We start from the raw sequence: 21,762 nt of genomic DNA, 5'->3' as shown, positions 1-21,762 counted from the left end.
CAGAGTTGTGGAGCGGAATGAGATCTTTGTAAACTTTTTTTGTAAACCATAAAGCACCATAAAGAAACTATAATTATTCATAATCATAATCAACGAGCATGAGAAGGCAGCAGGGAAGAGGACAGTGACAAACGTAGACTGAAGAAACAGAGGTGAGATGATCCAGAAGACTGGTAGGGACAAGATCAAGGGCACCATCAGAGAGAAGGGAAGGAACGCTTAAACAAGGCCCGCACCCTCCGAGGTGCCTCTTTTGGAGGAGGACCTGTGAGCGCAGCAGAGGCTGTATGGGAAAAGTCCCGGAAGTGCCCGAGACTGTTTGGCCGCGGTACAGGAAGTTCCTGCGGGAGTGGGGGGAAATGGGGAGGTGAAATTGGGTGTGTCCAGCTGAGCCGGGAGGAGGAGCCTTGGCTGTGGCGGCGTGGACACGTCTCATCCTCCGGGCTCCCACGCGTCCTTTCTGAGAGGCCAGCTGTATTGAAGGACTGACTGGTAGAGATGGCGGCGCTGAGTCTGACTGTGAATCCCGGAGACCCTCCCCTCGGTAAGCCGCCCACAGGCCTTGTCCCTGGGGCTCAGCCCTCTAAGGGCGGGTGTTCTTTGGCCTGAGGACCTGAAACCCTCCGGAATGCTTTTATTCTTAGCCCCTAGCACCTTTCCCCTCACTACGCTAGGCCTGGGTCCCTGGTTTTTCCTTTGGGACCCGGTTGCGCTGGGTCAGGAGGAGTCCTGACCCAGCTCTCAGACCTTGAGAACACGTGGTTTGGCTCCTTTCTGGCTCCTCATCCCTGAAAGTAGTTTCCTTTGCTTACTGGGTTCTCTTCGCGATGCTATTTAAAATGGCTCTTAAGCGAGGATGGGAGTGACTGGACCAACTCAGCTTGTGAAATGACACGTTGTGGGGTTTAATTACTCGTGCTTTTCTTAACGCATCTCCTTTCAAGCCATGTCTCCTATGTGCTGGGCACTGTACTAAACACTGGGGATATAAAGAAAGGGAGAAAACTTAAAAAAACAAAACAATCAGAACCTGTTCTCAAGGAATTCTCACTTTAATTGTAGAGCACAAACTTTAGTACAGATAGCTATATAATAGCTAATTTGGGGTTAATCAACAAGAAAGGCCTTAGTATTAAGAATAGGAAAAGGCTTCATTTAGAAGGTGGGATTTTAATTGGCTTCTGAAGGAAGACTGGAAACAGAGCTGACAAAAGATTGGTGCCTTACATAGTAATAGGAAAGTTAGTAAAAGGAGAGATAAGGTAATAAGGAAAAAGAAATTAAACTTTGAACATGTCGAGTCTAATTTGTCTGTGGGATATACAGTTGAGATGTTCAGTAAATATTTGGGAGATTTGAGACTGAAGGTCACAAGAGATGAGAGCTGGATATATAGATCTGAGAATATTTTGCATAGAATTGACAGTTGAATCTGTCTGAACAGGTTAAATCACCAAGTGAATAGGGAGTTGAAGACTGAGAACAGAGGTTTGGGGGACAGTACAATTAGTAGAGGACACTTAGATGAAGATCCAGTAAATGAGGTTGAAGAGTAGTCAGCTGGGTGGAAGGACCAGGAGATCTTGAAAATATGCTGAGAAGAGAATATCAAGGAGAATAAGGTGATAGACTCTCTCAGAGGCTTCAGAGAGGTCAAGAAGAATGAGGTCCCAAAAAAGGCCATAGATTTGACAGTTATGAAATCACTGGTAACTTTGGAGAGAGTGGTTTCACTTAAATAATAAAGTCTAAAGCCAAATTGCAGAGTTGAGAAGAGGAAGGGAAATGGTGTCATTGACTGTTGACAGCCTTTTCAAGCTTAACCATGAGAGGGAGGAGGGTTATAAAATGATGTGATGATAGCCTGATCAAGTGAGGTTATTTTGAGGAGTCTAGGTATATTTGTAGGCAGTAGGAAAGCAACAGTAGCCAGAAAGAGATTGAAAGTTAATGAGATGAAATAATAAAAGGAGCAGACTGCTTTAGAAGATAGAATGGGGTCCTCTCCTTCCCCCCAAATAAAATACTGTATTGCCCCACATTTCTCCTACTCATATTTTAGACTCAATGCTGTACTGACCCTGGGAAATGGGATTCAGGCTGGTGATTTATGTGGCTGTTAGAATGTCAGGTGACAGATCTATTGCAATTAATGGGTACTCCAGGCATATTGCAGAAAAGAGGTGCATTTGCTTCTTTTTTTATACTGCAAAAGTAGTAAGGTTCTGATCTGATACCTCCTTGCTTTGTTTTCGGTTTGTGCCAAATTCAATATTATATTTCAAAAATGGATAATGATCTTTTAAAGATTAACAAGAATAAGAGTTATGGTTTAATGGAAATTGTATCAAAATATTGTTGTCATTTTTCTGAGTTTGCAATGGCACATCTTCCCTCCCTACTCTAAATTTTGTATTTGTTGGGCTGATGAAATATACATATTATCCAAATCAGTTTTAACAAGGTTAACTCTTACTGGGGCTAAATTTTTTCAAAATCTCAATATATTTATATTGCTAATAAATCTCATGTGGATGTAATAACAATATTTTGAATAGTAGTACCAATAAATAAAGACTTCATTTAAGTAAATTGTACTCTGGAAGAAATAGCATATTGAATAGTGAGCAAGATAAGAGCCTTATCTTCAAATCTTAATTACATTTTGGGCAGAGATTCTGAAGGATTTTTGTTGCCTGACTTTTTGGGTTTTTGATTTATAATTATTCAATTTCTTTTTCCAATTGTTTTAATTAATTTAATTGAATCAAGGAAATTTTTCCTTTCATTTATTTATTGGTTAATAAATGTTGGAAATATAGATTGGACTATTTATTTTTCCATATCATTCCAACTTTGCTCTGTGCTTAATTGTGCAAAGTGGCTGGAAATTAATTTAATATGAAGTGTTGCTAGGATTGTATGAAAAAATGCCTGAAGAGAATTACTGTCTTCAATGCAATTTAAGGAAAAATTCTCTGAAATTAAATATTTCCAGACTATTAGTGGATAGTATTAAAAATGTACTTTAATTAGTCAAACCTCTGAATACAGCCTCTTTAAATGAGTAAGTAGTTTTACAGCTTTGATGTCTGACTAATATTGCAAACTATTAAAAGTAACATGTTGGTATACATTTCAACATTTAATATACTTTGACAAATTAAATGCTTTGATCTCCCTCATAAGTGCCTTATAAGGTCCAGCCAATGTCTGTTTAGTGAATAGTAATAGAGTAACACACACACACACACACACATATATATATATATATATATATACACACACACACATATATATAGTTGTTAGCTTAAGAGGTATTTGATCAAATGCATCATATCATCAGAAAACTAGAGCTGAAAAAATCTCAGAGGCTATCTTGTGTAACTTCTTCATACAACTTAGGAAACTGAGGCCCAGGGAAGCTAAGGGAAATTATCCAAGGTCCTACATCAGAAGTCAAATAAGAGTGGAAGTCAGGTTCCACAATCTTTCGATTGTATTATGTTATACAGAAGTTTTGAATTTTTTCATCAAAGGACCAGGCTTTGCTAATTATAAGCTTTGTTGATTTTGTATAAGTAATGCCACCATTCTGATCATCTTGTTTCCTTACCTGCAAAAATACAGGATTGAACTTTTAGGTTACTTCCAGCTCTAAATCCTGTCACCCAAATCTTCCCATATTATTCTTCATGGTTGTCATTCTCCTTGTAGTTCAATATTCATTACATTCATATACCATTTTTAAGTTGTTAAACATGTTTCCAGATACATAATTTCCAGAGGGTTTTGCCATTTTAAATATCTTTGCATAGCTGCACATCTTTTTCCCCTGCCAATAATAGCTGTAAGGTATACTCCTAGTCAATCACCCAAAATAATTTTTAATATATAATTCCATATTGCTTTACAGAAATGTTGGATTTCACAGCTCTACCATTGGTAAACTAATGTTCCTTTCTCCACAAACTAGCTAGTATTAGATTTTATCATTCAGGTTCATGAGGCTAATGGATCTTTGAAAGATGGCACAGGGGACAAGAGTGGGGGTCTCAGAGTCAGGAAGACTTGAATTCATATTTGGCCACAGACCCTGTCTGTGGGTCCCTGGGCAAGTCCCTTTCTTTTCCTCCCTTAACACTCTTCTTCTGACTTGGAAGTGATACTAAGAATTGGTTCCAGGGCAGATAAGCCATAAAGACTAGGTAATTGGAGTCAAGTGACTTGACTGATAACACAGCTAAGAAGTGTCCTAGGTCAGATTTGAACCCAGGTCCTCTCTCCAGACCTTGTTCTTTATCTACTGTGTTACCTAGCTGTTCCATGAGCAAATCTCTTAACTTTTCTTTGCCTCAATTTCCTCAAATGTAAAATGGGGACAGATAATAATGACACCTTCCATGTTTGTTGTTATGTGGATAAAATGAGATAATATTTGCAAAACTCTTAGCAGAGTGCCTGGTTTGGAGTAGGTATTAAGTGTAAGCTGTTATTATTATTATTATTTTCAAAATTGGAAAGAACATTGTTCACATGTTTTAATGATCAAAAACTCCAATAAAAACTACTGAATTTTAATTAGTAGTGATTTAGGTACTTCTTTGATTATTAGGAATTTTTAATATTTTCTCATGGGATTAGTGATAATTTATGCTTGTTTTGTGTCAGTGGGAGCTCTTTGGGTTTCAGATGCCATAGTCAATTGAGGGCATGCCTGAAGAGTCAGAAATGACTTGGGTTCCTCCTTTGATACATACTAGCTACGTGACCTTAGAAACATTCATTCCCTCAAAGACTCCAGAAATTCAGAACATTTATAGATCTGCGTTAGTGGTGAGAGGTTCCCTACGCCTTTGAAATCACAAGAATAACAGCAACAAAGGAAATCACAGTTTAAAACATTTTAAAAATGTAATTAATTAATTTGGAATATTTTTTCCATGGTTACATGATTCATTCTTTCCCTACCCTTCTCCCTTCCCTTCTGGAGCCAAGGAGCAATTCCACTGGGTTTTACATGTTCAATATAGGTTCAAAACCTATTTCCATATTATTACTATTTGCAAGAGTGGTCATTTAAAGTCAACATCCCCCAATCTTATCCCCATTGAACCATGTGATCAATCATATATGTTTTTCTTCTGTGTTTCTACTCTCACAGTTCTTTCTCTGGATGTGGATATCATTCTTTCTCATAAGTCCCTTAGAATTGTCTTAGATCATTGCATTGCTGCTAGTAGAGAAATCCAATACATTCGAATGTGCCATGGTGTACACATAGTCTCTGTGTACAATGTTCTCCTGGTTCTGCTTCTTTCTCTCTGCATTATTTCCTGGAGATCTTTCCAGTTCACATGGAACTCCTCCAGTTTATTATTCCTTTTAGCACAATAGTATTCCATCACCAGCATATACCACAGTTTGTTCAGCCATTCCCCAATTGATGAACACCCCCTTGTTTTCCAGTTTTTTTGCCACCACAAAGAGCATGGCTATGAATATTTTTGTACAAGTAGGAAATCATTTTTGAAGAAAAACAAAATCTTTTGAAATGTGTTAGCTGGTTTTGATCACACACCTAATTGGGCCTCAAACCTCTTTCCTCAATGCCAACTTTAAGGCAGTCTACTAATTTATGGACCCATGAGTACACATAGGATCAATCTTTTTATCAATATTGGTTAGCTAGTGCTGATTCCACTGCCTTTTAAATTTTTTTAAATTTTTATTTGGGGTCCTAAATTTTAAAGATGAAAGGAACTTCAAGGTCATAATAGACCAGCCTCTTCATTGAACATTTGAAGTCGCTGAGGTAGTAAGTGACAAGAGTCAGGAGTTGAAACTAAATCCTCTGACTCAAAATCTAGCACTTTCCACTGTACTACATTTTTTCCTGTAGCTGTCATGTTGTAATTTTTAATAGCACTGAGATAATATACAGGTCTTCCATTTCTAAAACTATTGATTCTAGGGGAAGTTAGGTCTATGAGAATTCAAGAGATGTTTTTCTAAGGGGCAGTTGACTACATTAACCAATTTAAGAGATATAGGAGTAGGTTACAGTGTTTCATGATGTTGCATTCTAGAGGAAGAAAGTTAACTTTACTATTAAGTGCCTTCCTGGAAGCAAATGGCCCTGACTGAGCCATTGTGTGATATTTATCTTTCCTTTAAGACAAAAGACTTATAGTTCTTTTAATGAAAGAATTTCCTGTTTGCAGAATACATTTGTTTAGAGAACCTTTCAATCCAGGTCTTGTGATTCAGACAATAAATGTGATCTAATATGAAAAGACATCAAATTTTCCTCCATTGTTTTTAGGAGCTTTATTGACAGTGGAACATGTTAAAGAAAACATCAAAATTTTGGTTGAAGAAGGGAAAGAGAACATCCTTCGAGTTTCTGAGTAAGTAACTTACACTTCTGTCCTTATTACTTGAATTAGTATATTTTACATGTTAACATTTGAATTAGGTATGTGAATTAAAAATACTTCAAGTATTTTTATATGCTTGAATATCTGCTGCATGTTTGTTAGAGAAGTTATTTCTAAGTAATACAATTACAATAACAAGTGAGAATATGTTGGGATATTATTCTTCAGCTTACCCTTTTAAACCTTCTTTTACATTCATAAAACTCATTCTTCACTGCCTCATTTAATTATAGCATATGATGACGGATTCAAGTTCATGTATTCAACATAATATAATGAGATTTTTTTTCATCATCTCTCCTGTGAAAATATTTTATTCATTATCAATTTTAGGTAAGATTTGGGTGTCTTTAATTTGGAGATCACAGCATCAAAAACAATTACATATTAATATATATTGCTTTGTTTTATACAGATTCAGTAGATGTGATTCCTAACTTCTCTGAACCAAGTTATGAAAATGGAGAGATTGAGGATATAAAGACAAATATATAAACAGTATACATTTTCATTCCCATTATAATTAAGCAGGAAACTTCCCAAAGCCTCAATATAGAATTTCAGGAAATTGTGATTTGTGAGCTCCATAGTTAGTATTCTTATTTTCATATTTCTAATGAATTGCCTAGCTTTCAAAACATTTTGTACTAGTCACTTCTTTATACTCAGTATTGATTTTTGTTGCTGCTGTATAGACATTTTTAAATAATACTAAATCTTTCAGTGCTCTCAGCATGTTTATACTTCTAGAGCAGAGTCAATTTCTTTAAGGCTTATTATGTGCATCCATCCTTTTTTTTTTTAATCCTTATCTTCCATCTTTGAATCAGTATTGTGTATTGGTTCCAAGGCAGAAGAGCAAATAAGGGATATAGGTAGTGGGGTTTAAGTGGCTTACCTAGGATCTCTTGTCACTAGGCCCGGCCCTCAATCCATTAAGCCAGTGATGGGCAAACTATGACTCACGGGCCAGATTGGGGGTGGGGGAGCTGAAATGTTCTGTCTGGCCGCTGGACGATATTCCTAATCTGACAAATAAAATGAGGATGATACAGTACAATGAAACTTCGAAAGAGTTGCCTTAGAAACAGACTGACAGACGAGCATTTCCTTTCCTTTGGCCCACTCTTTAAAAAGTTTGCTCATCACTGAATTAAGCCATATAACTGCCCCCATATAGCCATACTTATAAAGTTTACTCAAAGATTCTCATCTCCTAACTTCTGGTATGCCACAAATTCACAACTACAATGTCTTTTTTTTTCCTCTCCCTCAACTGTCAGTACCATTTAATTTTAAATTTTAACATTTTAATTTTTTGATCATCATTTAAATTATTTTCTTTGTGACATTAATGACATATTGATTTAAAATTTTCAGCACATCTTGCATGTTTTATCCGATTTGAATCTAGTGAGATGTATATTGTGGACATTATTTTTTCCATTTTATTTTTTTTTTAATAATTTTTTTTTTATTTTAAACCCTTAACTTCTGTGTATTGACTTATAGGGGGAATTGTAAAACTGAAATTTGGGAAACGCCATTTAAAAGTATATATATATTTTCTATGGACACGTGGGAACTATCAAACTACATTTCCCATGGTCCAACGGGTTTCCGGTTCCGGTTCTTTGGGCGTGGGGACGTCTGTGTCACCACGCAGGGAACAGTTTAAAATGAGAGGAAATCCGAAAGTAAAGTCCTTTCAGCTTTTTAGCTCTTTAGCTACTGAGCGCATGGAGGTAACAATTTTGGCTAGGCGGCAGTTTTGAATTCTTACAAGCACGTGGTCTAATGACTTTATCTATCAGCATGGCTTTAATTAAAATACTAATTTATATTATTATAGCAGCCTTTATCATTTTTTATCTTAATAATTATAGCAACCACGAAGGGATTTTAACTAACACAGAAGAGTGGTAAGGGTGGGCAATGGGGGTCAAGTGACTTGCCCAGGGTCACACAGCTGGGAAGTGGCTGAGGCCAGGTTTGAACCTAGGACCTCCAGTCTCTAGGCCTGGCTCTCAATCCACTGAGCTACCCAGCTGCCCCTTTTTTCCATTTTAAAAGATGGAAGAAACTGAGTTCTTAAGACATCAGGTGACGTAACTAGTGACTATCTTGGGGATTTTTAATCCAGGTCTCCCTGACTCCATGTCTAGCACCCCCTTTACTGCTTTTTGACTTAACTTTTTTTTTTAAAACCCTTTCCTTCCATCCTACAGTCAATATTATGTATTGGCTCCAGGGCAGAAGAGGTTGTAAGGGCTAGGCAATGGGGGTTAAGTGACATAGCTAGGAAGTGTTTGAGGCCAGATTTGAACCTAGGACCTCCCGTCTCTAGGCCTGACTCTCATCCACTGAGCTACCCAGCTGCCCCCCTTAACTTAACTTTTTGACCTTCAGCAAACTTCCCAGTGAGAAAACTACTCTAAACCACATCATGTGAGTACAGATTACTGTTGATAATGAGTCTGTAATAGCTTTATAATGGAAAGTGAGAGCATTACTTTGACATTCAACACCATCCCATTATGTAATGGCTACATAAAATTGATTTCTTGTAACAGTAGAACATTTTAAAATGGGAAATGAAATTTAAGAAACATCAGCTAAATCTGTGTCCCTATTCATGACTTGGGGTAAATAGATTTCATAACACCAAAAAACTAAACTTATTTATTTAGATACCATCTGAAAAATCATTTGTGGTGTTTCAAATTTGATGGTGCTACAGTTATTGGTTAAAATAGTTCTTAAATTGACTTTCAAGAATCCATTTTTGCTGGGAGAGTCCCTTGTATGATTTGTTTTTAAAATCTGGCAAACTTTTCAGTTTTCTGAGAGGGTAGACATGTTTTTAAACCTTGCATTTTGGGTAGTCTGATGGAAACCACAGAACATTTATACCTTATATTTACTTGTTATTTTAAGAGTTCAAAATCCTTATGTTGGTTTGTAAATTATAACCTAATTAAGGATTTGTACTGAGTAGACTCTTGCAAAGTACTACTTGAAATAGTATAATTCATTTGTTATGTATGTGAATTATTAGTTTGCAGTAGACTTTAAAAATACTTCCCTAGAAATGAGAAGATTTAAAAAAAAATTTTAATTTTGACATAAAACATAAGTCCTAGAAAACCCCTTTACAAAGGATTTTTCTAGTAAAACAGCAAAAACAAAGTGTTGATTATTTGCAGAAAATAGGGTTGCATTCTTTAACTTAGGGAAGATGATAATAATGTTTTCCTGTTGTATTTGAGCAGTGTTCATTGCCTTTCTGTTTGTTTATTTACATTGTTGCAGTCACTCTATAATATTTGTCTGAGCTTCATTTTGCATTACATTGTATCTTGTGTTTTTCTGCAGTCTTAATATTTATTGTTCATTATGACTGAACAATATTTTATTTTATGCATGTGCCTTAATTTATCAAACCATTTCCCAGTTGCTAACACATATTTTGTTTTCAACATTTTGTGATCCCAAATAATGCTGCTGTGAATATTTTTCCCCTTCATATAAGGGTCTTTTCTTGTTAGTAATATTTTTGGGATTCAGTTCCAGTAATAAGATCATTGCATCAAAAAGAAGGAGCCATATCGTGTAAAACTAATTGTTAAACTGAGCTGCTTTTAGTTTGTTTTTGAGACACAAAGGAACCGTAGAAGATTTATGAGCTGTTGAATGACATGGTCAGAACTGGTATTAAGGCAGTGATCTTAAAATCTATTTTGAGAATTGATTGCAGAGAAGAGAGATTGTAAGCAGGAAGACATAATAGGATGCTTTGACAATAGTTTAGATGAGATATAATAAGGGCCTGAACTTATGCAGTAGCTTTGTAAACAGAGGGAAAATGTCAGGATCAGTAAGAGAGGTGTTAACCTAGAATTAATAAGACTTTGCAATTGGATTTGGAAATTGGGGGAGAGTGAAGAGTCAAGGATGTTAAACCTAAATGATTAAAAGAATGATGATAATCTCCATCAAAATAGGGAGTTTGCAGGAGGGAAGGAATTTGGGGAAGGCAAAATTCTGTTTTAAACATATTGAGTAGGGCATGACTTTAATATATCCAAATGGGGATTTTCAAGAGGCACTTGTTGATGTGGGACCAGTCCTCAGAAGCAAGACGAGAACTGAAATCATAAACTTGGGAGTCATGTGCATCGAGTGATAATTAAGGCCGGGGGAGCAAATGAGATCACTGAGAGTGCAGAGGGAAGGGAAGAAGTTCTAGGACAGAGCCCTTGGAAACACCAAATGAATCATGGATGATGATCTACAAAAGTGATTTTCCCAAAGCATAAGTCTGATCATGTCACTCTTCTAATTAATAAATCTTTGTGACTTCTTTTTAAATACTTGTTTTGGCAATTGAAGCTTTTAACAACTTGATTCCAACCCACAGTTCACCCTTTATGTTACCGTTCCTCTGTAGTTTAGCCAAACTGACTGTCTTGCTGTTTGTCTCATACAACAATTCATCTCCCATCTCTGTCCTTTGTAATAGCTATTCCCTGTGACTGAAATGTACTCCCTGCTTACTTGTATACCTTTGAGTCCCAGTTCAAGCCCTACTACTGTAGTTCTCCAACTACTAGTCTAATAACCTTGTTAGAGAAGGAAATGAGGTTATCCTGGCATTGCTTATTTTAATGTAGCTTGATTAAAAGGGGTCATCTCCTTTTTAATAGTGGTTTGTAATTTATTGCATTTCATTATGATTATTAAATAACAAATTTCAGTGTATGAAATTATATATGAAATTACAAAGTGTATTATGTACAGATTGGGACTTTTAAAAGAATATATTATTGAGGCAGACATGATTGGGGATGTAGACTTTGAAACTACCACACCAATGCAACTATCAACAATTTGGAAATAGGTTTTGATCAATGACACATGATAAAACCAGTGGAAATGTGCGTTGGCCATGCGGGGGGCGGGGGGTGAAGGGGAAAATAGGAACGTGAATCATGTAACCATGTTAAAAACGAATATTAATAAATGTTTAAAAATAAAAAAAAGAATATATTAAATTTAACAAATGAGTAACAAGACCACCCCACATTTTCTAATATTTTTCATTATATCCTTTTATTTCTTTTAACCCATTTTCTTTATTCATGTTCACAAACCTCTCCTTTAATAATATGTTTTAGAGCGAGATAGGCAAACTGTGGCCCAGAGACCAAAAACAGCCTATAATTAACAGCTAACTTCAAAAATTCTGACAGAAATTAGTGTCCTGTAGTTTGAAATTTCTACATTCTTGCCATTAAAAAAATCCAGACATCTACCCACCAACAGACCTGGAGCATTTTTCTTTCTTTTTTTTTTCCCTGTAATTTCCCAGAGATAATAAGTCTCTCTTATTCAAAACAACCAACCAACCAAACTGGAAAAAGACTGCTTCTACAATTTTACCAATATATATACTTTTACTATTATTGTCCTTGGATAAAAATACTGCCCATTATCAAGGCAGTTCAGCTAAATGGTATGTGATGGATAGAGAGAGCTCTACCTGGAGTTGGAAAGATCTGAATTTAAATTTATCCTCTGACATTTACTAGGTGTGTGATCCTGGACCAGTCACTTATCCTCAGTTTTTTCAACTGTAAAGTGGAGAGGATATTAACATTTGCTTCCCAGGGCTCTTTAGATCAAGTAAAATGTTATTTGTAAAGCTATGTAAATGCTAGATAACATCATCATTATTATTATAAGGCTAGCATCTTCTCTTCAGTTTCCAGTTTTGGAGGTTGTCTAGATCAGAAGTGTTTTAAACTCACTACAAGCTGCCTGCAAAACTGGAGCTCAACCAGATTAAAATGTAATTGGGAAATGTTGTGGTTTTCTAAATCATGTAGCCTGCAGGAATCCCTTTCTATTTGAGTTTGACATCAGTGTTCTATGGCACTGAAAAGGTAAATAACTCGCTCAGAGTCACAGCTAGTATTTGTCACGGGTGGAACTTCATCTCAGATTTCTCTGGTTTTGTGACTGTTTCCCTATTACTGTAGCACTCTGCTTCTCATAATACACACATACCTATTTTTCAACACATACTTACATAAAAATCAGTTTCCTAGATTTAAGAAACTGTTAGCTGAGAGATTGGGTTAAATACCTGGAGCCACCCAAATAGATACAGATATGATCATTAGAGTTATGAGTTTGTGTTGGCCCACTAATGCACATTACAAAGACTTTATTCATTTAGTTGAGCATTTCAGAACTAAATAGCTACAGGATGACTGAGGTTGAAGATGAGCAAAACAATTCTGCTAATTCAGTTTTTACCTTACTAATTGTTCACATAACAAGTTTTCTAGTTGACCATAGCCAAATAACTGGAACGACATTGTTTTCCTCCTTGTATTTTAGCAATGTTACGTTCACTGATGTGAATTCCATAATTCGCTACTTGGCTAGAGTTGCAACTTCAGCTGGGTTATATGGCTGTAACCTGATGGAGCGCACTGAAGTAAGTCATCAACTATCTTTTCTAGTTTTTTTCATTGTCTTGCATTTCCACTATTTGAAGATTTCATTTTTCCTGCCCTTTGCTTATGTAGCATTTTTATGGTTAGGATCTTAACTCCTAGAATGCTGAATTTGTGACTGCTTTCTTATTTCCTTTTCTTCCCACCCCTGCCCTCTCAGTGGATTTTCTCTTGCTTTCTTTCCCTATTATTTCCTATTTCTCTAAAAAATTCATTTTGTTGATGACTTTTGTCTTTGCATTATATTCATTCATCACCCTTCTTTATAGATTTAACTTTTTGTTATAAAGAAGAATTACAAACATCTCATCTGAGATACAGTATTCTGTTCTAATAGTAGAGAGTTCAAGAAGAGAAGATTTGGAAGATCTTTAGAGAATAGGATAGAGTTCAAATAGGGAGGAATAAAAGAATTGTCTTGTTTCAGTGACAGTCCAGTTTAGATAACAGATTTGTAGTGGACTATGTCCAAATGGTTATTTGATATTTAATACCTTTAAAAAGTTTCTAAGTGGAAAATTAGTTTTAAAGTAACAAGAATATTCTATATTGTAAGAAAGCATTTGGTATAAATTCAGCATAAAAACTTTTTGAATTCTGTAGGTATTCAGAAAGTTACTGAACTTGATGCCCCAGTTATTGATAAAAGATTTTATGACTTTTGGATTTAACTATTCCTTGCTCTTCTCTTTCCACCTTCCTCTCCCCATTTACTATTGTGGTGAACTTTTAAGATCAGATCATTTTAAAGTTCTATGGATTTTCCATACCTTTATACAGTAAGGATTTTGTTAAGTTTCTGTAAGTTTTTTTATGTAGAATTGTTTTGTATAAAATTGTTTTGCAATGACAACTTAATTATTATGCCATTTAAAGCAAGAAGAGGGAGTTGATCTTTTTGTGATCCTTCTTGTAATAAGTCTGATATTTAGTAAGCAACACTATTGTGATTTCTTTAGATAAAGAGACTTTAGCTCAAAATCCTTAGTGTCCTGCCTTTCTTAGCTGGACTTTATCTGTGATGGTTTAGGTGAATTATAAATGTTGGAATGTCACTCAACCTCATTTCTTCTTTTTTTTTTCTTTCCCCCAGATTGACCATTGGTTGGAATTTAGTGCTACAAAATTATCTTCTTGTACACTGTTTACTACCGCAATCAGTGAGCTCAATCACTGTCTGTCGCTGAGAACATACTTAGTTGGAAACTCATTGAGCTTAGCAGACCTGTGTGTTTGGGCCACACTAAAAGGTATTTCTGGCCTTTTTTTTTTAAAAAGCACTTTTAATTTGCAGATACTAATAGCAATGCTATTAGTTAATTATTTCTTCCCAGATTTTAAATTCATTGTTACAGGGAAATTTAATGTAGGAGAATTTTGAGTCATATAATTTCCACTTTAGTGACAAGAATCCTACTCTCTAAAATGTTTTTGTAGATTAGATTGCTTTGAAAATGAAGACTGCATTAATACTCATTATAAAAAATATTATGCTGTTTTTCTATGTAATCATTCCAAGTTTTTCTAGACCACTTGCTTAATGAGTCTCAAGCTATAATTTCATCAGACAAAATTTTGTTTGAAGAAGTGACTTACAGAGTGACTTTATTATTATTGCACTATTAACACAGCATATACAATCCTCAGCTTATTAATGCCTGACTTTTATACACATGCGTGCACCCCAGAGGGAGACCACCACAATATCACACCAAAACAGCTCTAATCAGAAGAGTCTTAATTCCAGTCAGCTTGCAGTCTAATTAGAGTACTATTTTGTGTGTGTGAGAGACATATAAATAGCTTCTCCAATGGGGTCCTCACTTTTCCAGGTGGTTTTATATATGTACTCTCATTTCTTCCCTCCTGCTTTTCTCTTTACTCCCCACTTTCAGATCAATAAATAGATGAAAAACAAAGTGGTAAATAACTAACTCCTGTTGATTGAGGTGTTAATTGTGCTATCTCCCTGATTCAGATAAGTCTTAAAGTTTTTAATGTTCTTGACTATTCAGATGTACAATGAAATCTCCACATGCTTTCTATCTACCATGGAATAAATACACAGAAGAGAATGAGCCAGTACATAAAGAAAAATATGAGTAAAAGGAAAGTGACTTTGAGGTGACCTAGATTATTCTGGTGGAACCCTGACTTTTACAAAGTCCTACCAAGAAGGAAGGCCCTTCAACATGGAATCAAAGACCAGTTTAGGAATGAGTGGAGACACTTAAGAACAAGTTGGTCAATGAAAGCCAGACCAACTCATAGATGACTAACTCCTAAATCATAAAAAGTTGACAGTCTGCATAGAGAGAGCACCTGCATTGACAGCATCACAGACCCTCAAAGTCTTGAAAAACCTATTTGCCTTTACTTTTACTGAATGTGCGTTAGTATTGCCATGCTGGCTGGGGAGTGGGAGGAGTACATGCAGAATGACTCTTCTTTTGGCATGATGGAAACTTTGAATAAAGTTATTCATATCTGAGAAAAAGATTTGAGATTATTAGTAAGTTGTTTAGAAGACATTAAAGAAAAGATATGTTTAATACAATCTTTTGGTATTTAATTTTTGCATCAATATTGATGAAATTTGATAGCCTTCAAATTATTTATAGTCATTTCAGCAAGTTTTCATTAAGTGCCTACTCTGTGCTGGGTGATAGGGAATACAAATACAAAGAATAAGGTAGCCTGTTCTTGCAAAGAACTTGTAATTTGATGAGGGAGAGAGGCAGAAACTCTCTTACCCCGTTCTCAGAACTCTGGTGTGTTGGCATGGTTTCATGCTGTGAGGACCTTACAGGATGAAGAAAGAATTAAACTGGACTAATATACATGTTGCTAGACTTTTAACTTTCCTGAGTTATACATATTTTATAGAGATAGGAAAATATCACAGTATCTTAAGAGTCTAGAGTTTACAATCCATTAGAGAAGTATCATTTCATTGATTTAGCTTCCTTGAACTGAACCATTTTAGAAACTTCAGCTTTTGAAGTTGCAAGGCTAGTAAATTGTTGAAAATGTTTGTTTGTTGACAGGAAATAATAAATGGCAGGAGCAGTTGAAAGACAATGTGACCCCACTTCATGTAAAGCGCTGGTTTGGCTTTCTTGAAGCCCAACATGCCTTTCAGTCAGTTGGTACAAAGTGGAATATTACTACACCAAAAATCAGAGTGGTAAGCAGAATTGTAAAAGAAGGCATTGTAAGGAAGATTTTAAGTGATGTTAAGCATGATTATTTTGTATTTGTTGCATATAATCTTTACTTAGAGAATTTTATGCTTCTCAGATTTTGGCAGCTTTATTAGTTGAGTGGACAAAACTTCTAACTCCGTTAGTGTTGATTTGTTTTAAGGCAACTGAGAAGAAACAAGATATTGGAAAATTTGTTGAGCTTCCGGGTGCAGAGATGGGCAAAGTTGTGGTCAGATTCCCTCCTGAGGCCAGTGGGTAAGATAATGTCTTTAAGAATTATTTGAATGATTAAGATTGAATAAGCTTAGTTAGCATAGTTTAAAAAAAATTATCCACTATAGTTTAGTGTATGTAAAAATTATATTAATTAATATTTGTTAAATTAAGATAGCCTAGAGCAGTGATTCCCAAAGAGGGTGCTACTGTCCCCTGGTGGGTGCTGCAGCGATCCAGGGGGGCAGTGATTGCCACTGGTGCATTTATCTTTCCTATTAATTGCTATTAAAATTAAAAAAAATTAATTTCTGGGGGGCTAAGTAATATATTTTCTGGAAAGGGGGTGGTAGGCCAAATAAGTTTGGGAACCACTGGCCTAAAGGTATTAATAGATAAGTAGTTCATTTTAAAAATTTGCACATTTTCACTTGGATAAAGAAAAAAGAGAGGGGGACATTATTCAGGAGACTTAAAAAACACTAGTGTTGGAAAGCTGGAAATAAAAAACTGTCTTCATTTTGAACTTTGATTGCAAAACTTTTCTAGTATAAATAAAGGTTTTGTCCATTTGATACTTTGTCTTCCATGATTCATTCTCTCTCTGCTGCCCATCAAAATGTCATTTCTAGTATAATGTTGTTAGTCATGCTTACCTGTACTCAGATATAGCCACATTATCAAGATGAATGAGAGAAATGAATAAATGACTAAGACTATGTTGTCCATTTGTAACTAAAATTCCTAGTAGGAAAAATATTTTTTCATTTACATTACTTCTTTGTTCCATGTTTCCTTGTTATGGTCAGTTTCCAAGAAGTAAAGAACAGATCAAATAATGCTTTTTTGCTTTCCAAGACAAGACAGGGAAGATAAGCAGCAAAATAGGCAGCCTTTGCCATTACCACCAAATTATATTTGCATGCAATATTAGGTAGTAGGGAGAGTTAATATGTTAGCACTATTCTTCCAACTTTAAAAAAATTACTGTTTCTTATTAATTTATAATTCCATCAATTCCATACTATTTACATTCCAGTCACCTCTTAATAAGAAAATACATGTGGAATTTAAAAGTTGCATGTATTTAATTTACTGTTATAATCTTTAATCCTGTTGATGTTAGTTTTGTGTGTGTATAAAACAGCAGCATTACCTTTTATTAAAATGAGTACAATATAAATAGACCATCTTTTAGAAAAAAATTATTTCAAAGGGAAATGCAGATTTGAAGTAATTTTAAAAAGCATGTTAATGAAGTTTCTTTGTGAAATATTTGTTTTAGTTACTTACATATTGGACATGCAAAAGCTGCTCTTCTAAATCAGCACTACCAGGTTAACTTTAAAGGGAAACTAATCATGAGATTTGATGACACAAATCCAGAAAAAGAAAAGGAAGATTTTGAAAAGGTAACTTAAGAATATAGATAACTTGTTATTGTTTATTAAAATTAGACATGCCTTGGTGCTTCATTCATGTTTTTTTTTTTTAAACCCTGCTTGTAGAAGAGTGGTAAGGTCTAGGCAATGGGGGTTAAGTGACTTGCCCAGGGTCACACAGCTAGGAAGTGTGTGAAGTCACATTTGAACCTAGGACCTTCTGTTTGTAGGCCTGGCTCTCCATCCACTGAGCTACCCAGCTGCCCCCTTCATTCGTGTTTTTTAATGATAAGTGCACCCTTTTATCATTTTATTTCCTGCATAATACATATCTCAAGTCCAGATGAAAGAATAATGAATTTCAGTACAGATAGCTTATTTTTTCTATTTCTCTATAAGCTTCTTGTATTTTATGCTAAGAACTTGTAAAAATAGAATTTGTGCTATTTTTATATCATATACACTTTTTTGCTTTTATTGGCAAGTTGCATTAAACAACAAAACCCTAAAGAACGAGGTGATATCAGTGTGGAAGTTTCTCAATATCCTTATGTCATCTTCATTTAGAAGTATCATATCATCATGGAGGAGAGAGGTGAACTCATCTGTGTCAGTTGTTCAGAGTAATTAGTAATTTCTATTCTGAGATCATCTCTTTGTCAAAAGGAAATGGGGATTGAGTGCCAGGCCTAGAGACGGGAGGTCGTAGGTTCAAATCTGACCTCAGACACTTCCCAGATGTGTGGCCCTGGGCAAGTCACTTGACCCCCATTGCCTACCCTTACCACTCTTCTGCCTTGGAGCCAATACTCAGTATTGACTCCAAGATGGAAGGTAAAGGTTTAAAAACAAAAAAAAAGGAAATGGGTTGGGTAATACAACAAAAATCTACCTTTTTTTTTTCTCACAATCTTTGTTTTCTCCTTTCTCTTCTCTCACACATTGGGAATTAAGAGAATGGAATTTATCTTATAACTTGATTTTCTGCCAAGTCCTTCTATTTCTGGAGTCTGGAGACCTGAGTTCAAATCTTGCCTTATTTACCTGTGTGACCTTGGTGAAATTACTTTTCTGCACTGGGACTCAATTTTCTCATATCTAAATTGATAATAGAGTTAGACTAGGGCAGCTAGGTGGATCAGTGGTTTGAGAACCAGGCCAAGAGTTGGAAGGTTGTAGGTTCAAATTTGACCTCAGTCACTTCCTTGCTGTGTGTGTCCCTGGGCAAGTAACTTAATCCCTATTGCCTAGCCCTTTACTGCTTTTTTGCCTTAGAACCAGTACATAATATTGATTCTAATATGGAAGGTAAGGGTTTAAAAAAAAAAAGAGTTAAACTAAATGACCTTCTAGTGCAATGATCTTTTGGAATAGTATATATTACTGCACTCTGATTTATTCAGGTTATGGAACAGAACTCAAAACATATCTCTTATGGCTTCTGTCCTCTTTTTGGATAGTTTTTATATTTGTGGAAAAGTTGTATCAATGCTTGACAAGTCCAGGGAATTCATTTAAAAGTGATAGTATCCATGCTTCTGTTTGTTTTGCTGGACTAATAATATTAAACTGATGTTTGTTGGGGTTTCACATTTCAGGTTATCTTGGAGGATGTTGCCATGCTTCATATCAAGCCAGATCAGTTTACTTACACATCTGATCATTTTGAAACAATAATGAAATATGCTGAGAAACTTATTCATGAAGGAAAGGCCTATGTAGATGATACCCCTGCAGAAGAAATGAAAGCAGAACGTGAACAGAGGACAGAATCTAAACATAGGAAAAATTGTAAGATATATTTTGGCCTTTGGATTTCTAGTTGATTTTATATTAGTGAAATGTACCAGTCTTCTCTTTTGTTAAAAATGGTTATGCTACCAGGAATGTATTCAGTTTATTCAAATGTATTCATTTCCTCATCATGCCTGAATAGCTTACTGCCTGTGTGACCCTAGGGAAGCCTCTTTCCCTTCTTGAGCCTCAAAATGATTTCTGAGGTCTCTCAGCTCTGTGTGTATGGTCCCCTGGTGCTAAAAAGAAAAAACAAAAACAAAAACATTTCTTAGTGTCAGAGATATTGAAACAGTTTATTTTCATATTGATGTGATTTATATAAGGTTTATGGACTCTTTCCTTTTTAAAAAAACCATGAAATATACTGTATAGTATATAAATAGAAATTTAAACCATATTAATAATGCTTTGGCTGAACTGTAGTGCATTTTTATTCACTAGCTATTGAGAAGAATTTACAAATGTGGGAAGAAATGAAAAAAGGAACCCCATTTGGTCAGACCTGCTGTTTAAGAGCAAAAATTGACATGAGTAGTAATAATGGATGCATGAGGGACCCAACTCTCTACCGTTGCAAAATTCAACCACACCCACGAACTGGAAGTACTTACAAGTAAGTTCATTCTTTTCATTCTCAGAGAATTTCCTTATGCCTTTGTCCCTTTCCTATAAAGTACCACCCAGATACCTGTAATGAATTATTTTTATGTATCGTTTAGTTTGTATTTCCTGGTGGAAAAACCCCAAATTTCTCCACTTATTACTGAATGAAATTAAGACTCTTCACTAAAAATCTTGATTTTTCTGATTTTCTGTTTGATTTACAAAAGTAAAGTTGAGGAATAAAAGATTAAAAAATGAATAATATATATAGACTGGTTAATTTTCCATTTCTCTTTACTTTTAAGTAAGGAAATTTCTAAGATGCTTAATATGGATCCCTTGGCTATGAAAATTGTAAAAAGTTGAATTGAAATTAAACTGGACTGAATTTGATTTTTAGAAATCCAAAAGGGAGTTAATTTTAATTTTTCCCTCTCCCTCATTCCCTCTGTCTAGTCATTTAAGTCTTACCAAGTCTTCTTGAATCCTATTTTAGGTCCTTATAATCTCTTGCCTGGAGTATTGCAATAACAATATTTGTCTTAAATGGGTTAGTTTATTATAGAAGAATGATGTGTAAATGTCCGTTTTATTGTCACAAATGGTTGTTGGGTAGAGTTATTTGCTTTATTTTAGTTTTGTAGAAGTACTTTTAGAAAACTTATAAAATTATGTTCATATTCTATTTTGGTTATAATAGTCTGTGATTGGTTACTATGAAACAGTATTTTAAAAGTTTTAATAGAGTACAAATTAAAACCATTTGGGAAGGGATTTTATTTTAAAAGAATTTTCCAAAAAAGTATATAGATACAATTTTTAAAGGATCTAATTACTGATTTTATCTGTCCTATTTTTTAATCATTTTGTGTCAGGATGAAACATTTGAACATTCTATATATATATATGCTAATGAAATCACTTAATATCTTTAATCATAACAAAGATGAATTGCTTGGGATAGCAGTTACTAGATGACTTCAATGACTAAATTTCCTTAAATGATTATAACTTGACACCCCTGGTCATTGCATATTTCAGTCCTACATATTACATCAAGGAGCAAAAGTACTAACTAATTACTATATAGACTTTCCTAAGTGAGAAGAAATCCTCAAGTTCATTTTCCTGCTGAATATTTTGAATAAGTTGAATTTGTTTACTTAAAAATAGATCAGTTTTGAGCAAAGTTGGCCTGGGTTCCTGGGAAATCAGTAAATTAAGTTTGTTTGCTCATTTAATTACTATTATTATTGTTCCATCTTGAATAAACATGTCAAGGATGTCTTTCAATGACTGAAAAAACATTCTTTTTTTTTCCCTAGCATTTATCCTACATATGATTTTGCCTGCCCCATAGTTGATAGCATTGAAGGTGTTACACATGCTCTGAGGACAACAGAATACCATGACAGAGATGAACAATTTTATTGGATTATTGAAGCATTGGGCATAAGGAGACCATATATTTGGGAATATAGCCGTCTAAATTTAAATAATACCGTGTTGTCTAAAAGAAAACTCACGTGGTTTGTCAATGAAGGACTAGTTGATGGATGGTATGTTTTATGTTATCCAGAAATGTTGCATGTGAAAT

The 21,762-nt window shown here is 35.0% G+C and overlaps 1 protein-coding gene across 1 annotated transcript in view; it reads left to right on the top strand.

Moving 5' to 3' along the window:
• Window positions 1-498: 498 nt before the first annotated feature.
• EPRS1 (glutamyl-prolyl-tRNA synthetase 1) overlaps window positions 499-21,762 on the top strand; it is a 67,536-nt gene continuing 46,272 nt past the window's right edge. Inside the window, exons 1-10 of the mRNA XM_044671837.1 lie at window positions 499-544; window positions 6,326-6,410; window positions 12,846-12,945; window positions 14,058-14,214; window positions 16,012-16,151; window positions 16,331-16,425; window positions 17,669-17,795; window positions 19,364-19,556; window positions 20,004-20,175; window positions 21,491-21,724. Coding sequence (XP_044527772.1) covers window positions 499-544; window positions 6,326-6,410; window positions 12,846-12,945; window positions 14,058-14,214; window positions 16,012-16,151; window positions 16,331-16,425; window positions 17,669-17,795; window positions 19,364-19,556; window positions 20,004-20,175; window positions 21,491-21,724 — 1,349 coding nt within the window. The remainder of the gene's footprint in view (window positions 545-6,325; window positions 6,411-12,845; window positions 12,946-14,057; window positions 14,215-16,011; window positions 16,152-16,330; window positions 16,426-17,668; window positions 17,796-19,363; window positions 19,557-20,003; window positions 20,176-21,490; window positions 21,725-21,762) is intronic.

The sequence above is a fragment of the Gracilinanus agilis genome, chromosome 4, assembly GCF_016433145.1.
Source record: "Gracilinanus agilis isolate LMUSP501 chromosome 4, AgileGrace, whole genome shotgun sequence".
NCBI lineage: Eukaryota > Metazoa > Chordata > Mammalia > Didelphimorphia > Didelphidae > Gracilinanus > Gracilinanus agilis.
This window is presented reverse-complemented; position numbering and strand designations above follow the sequence as displayed.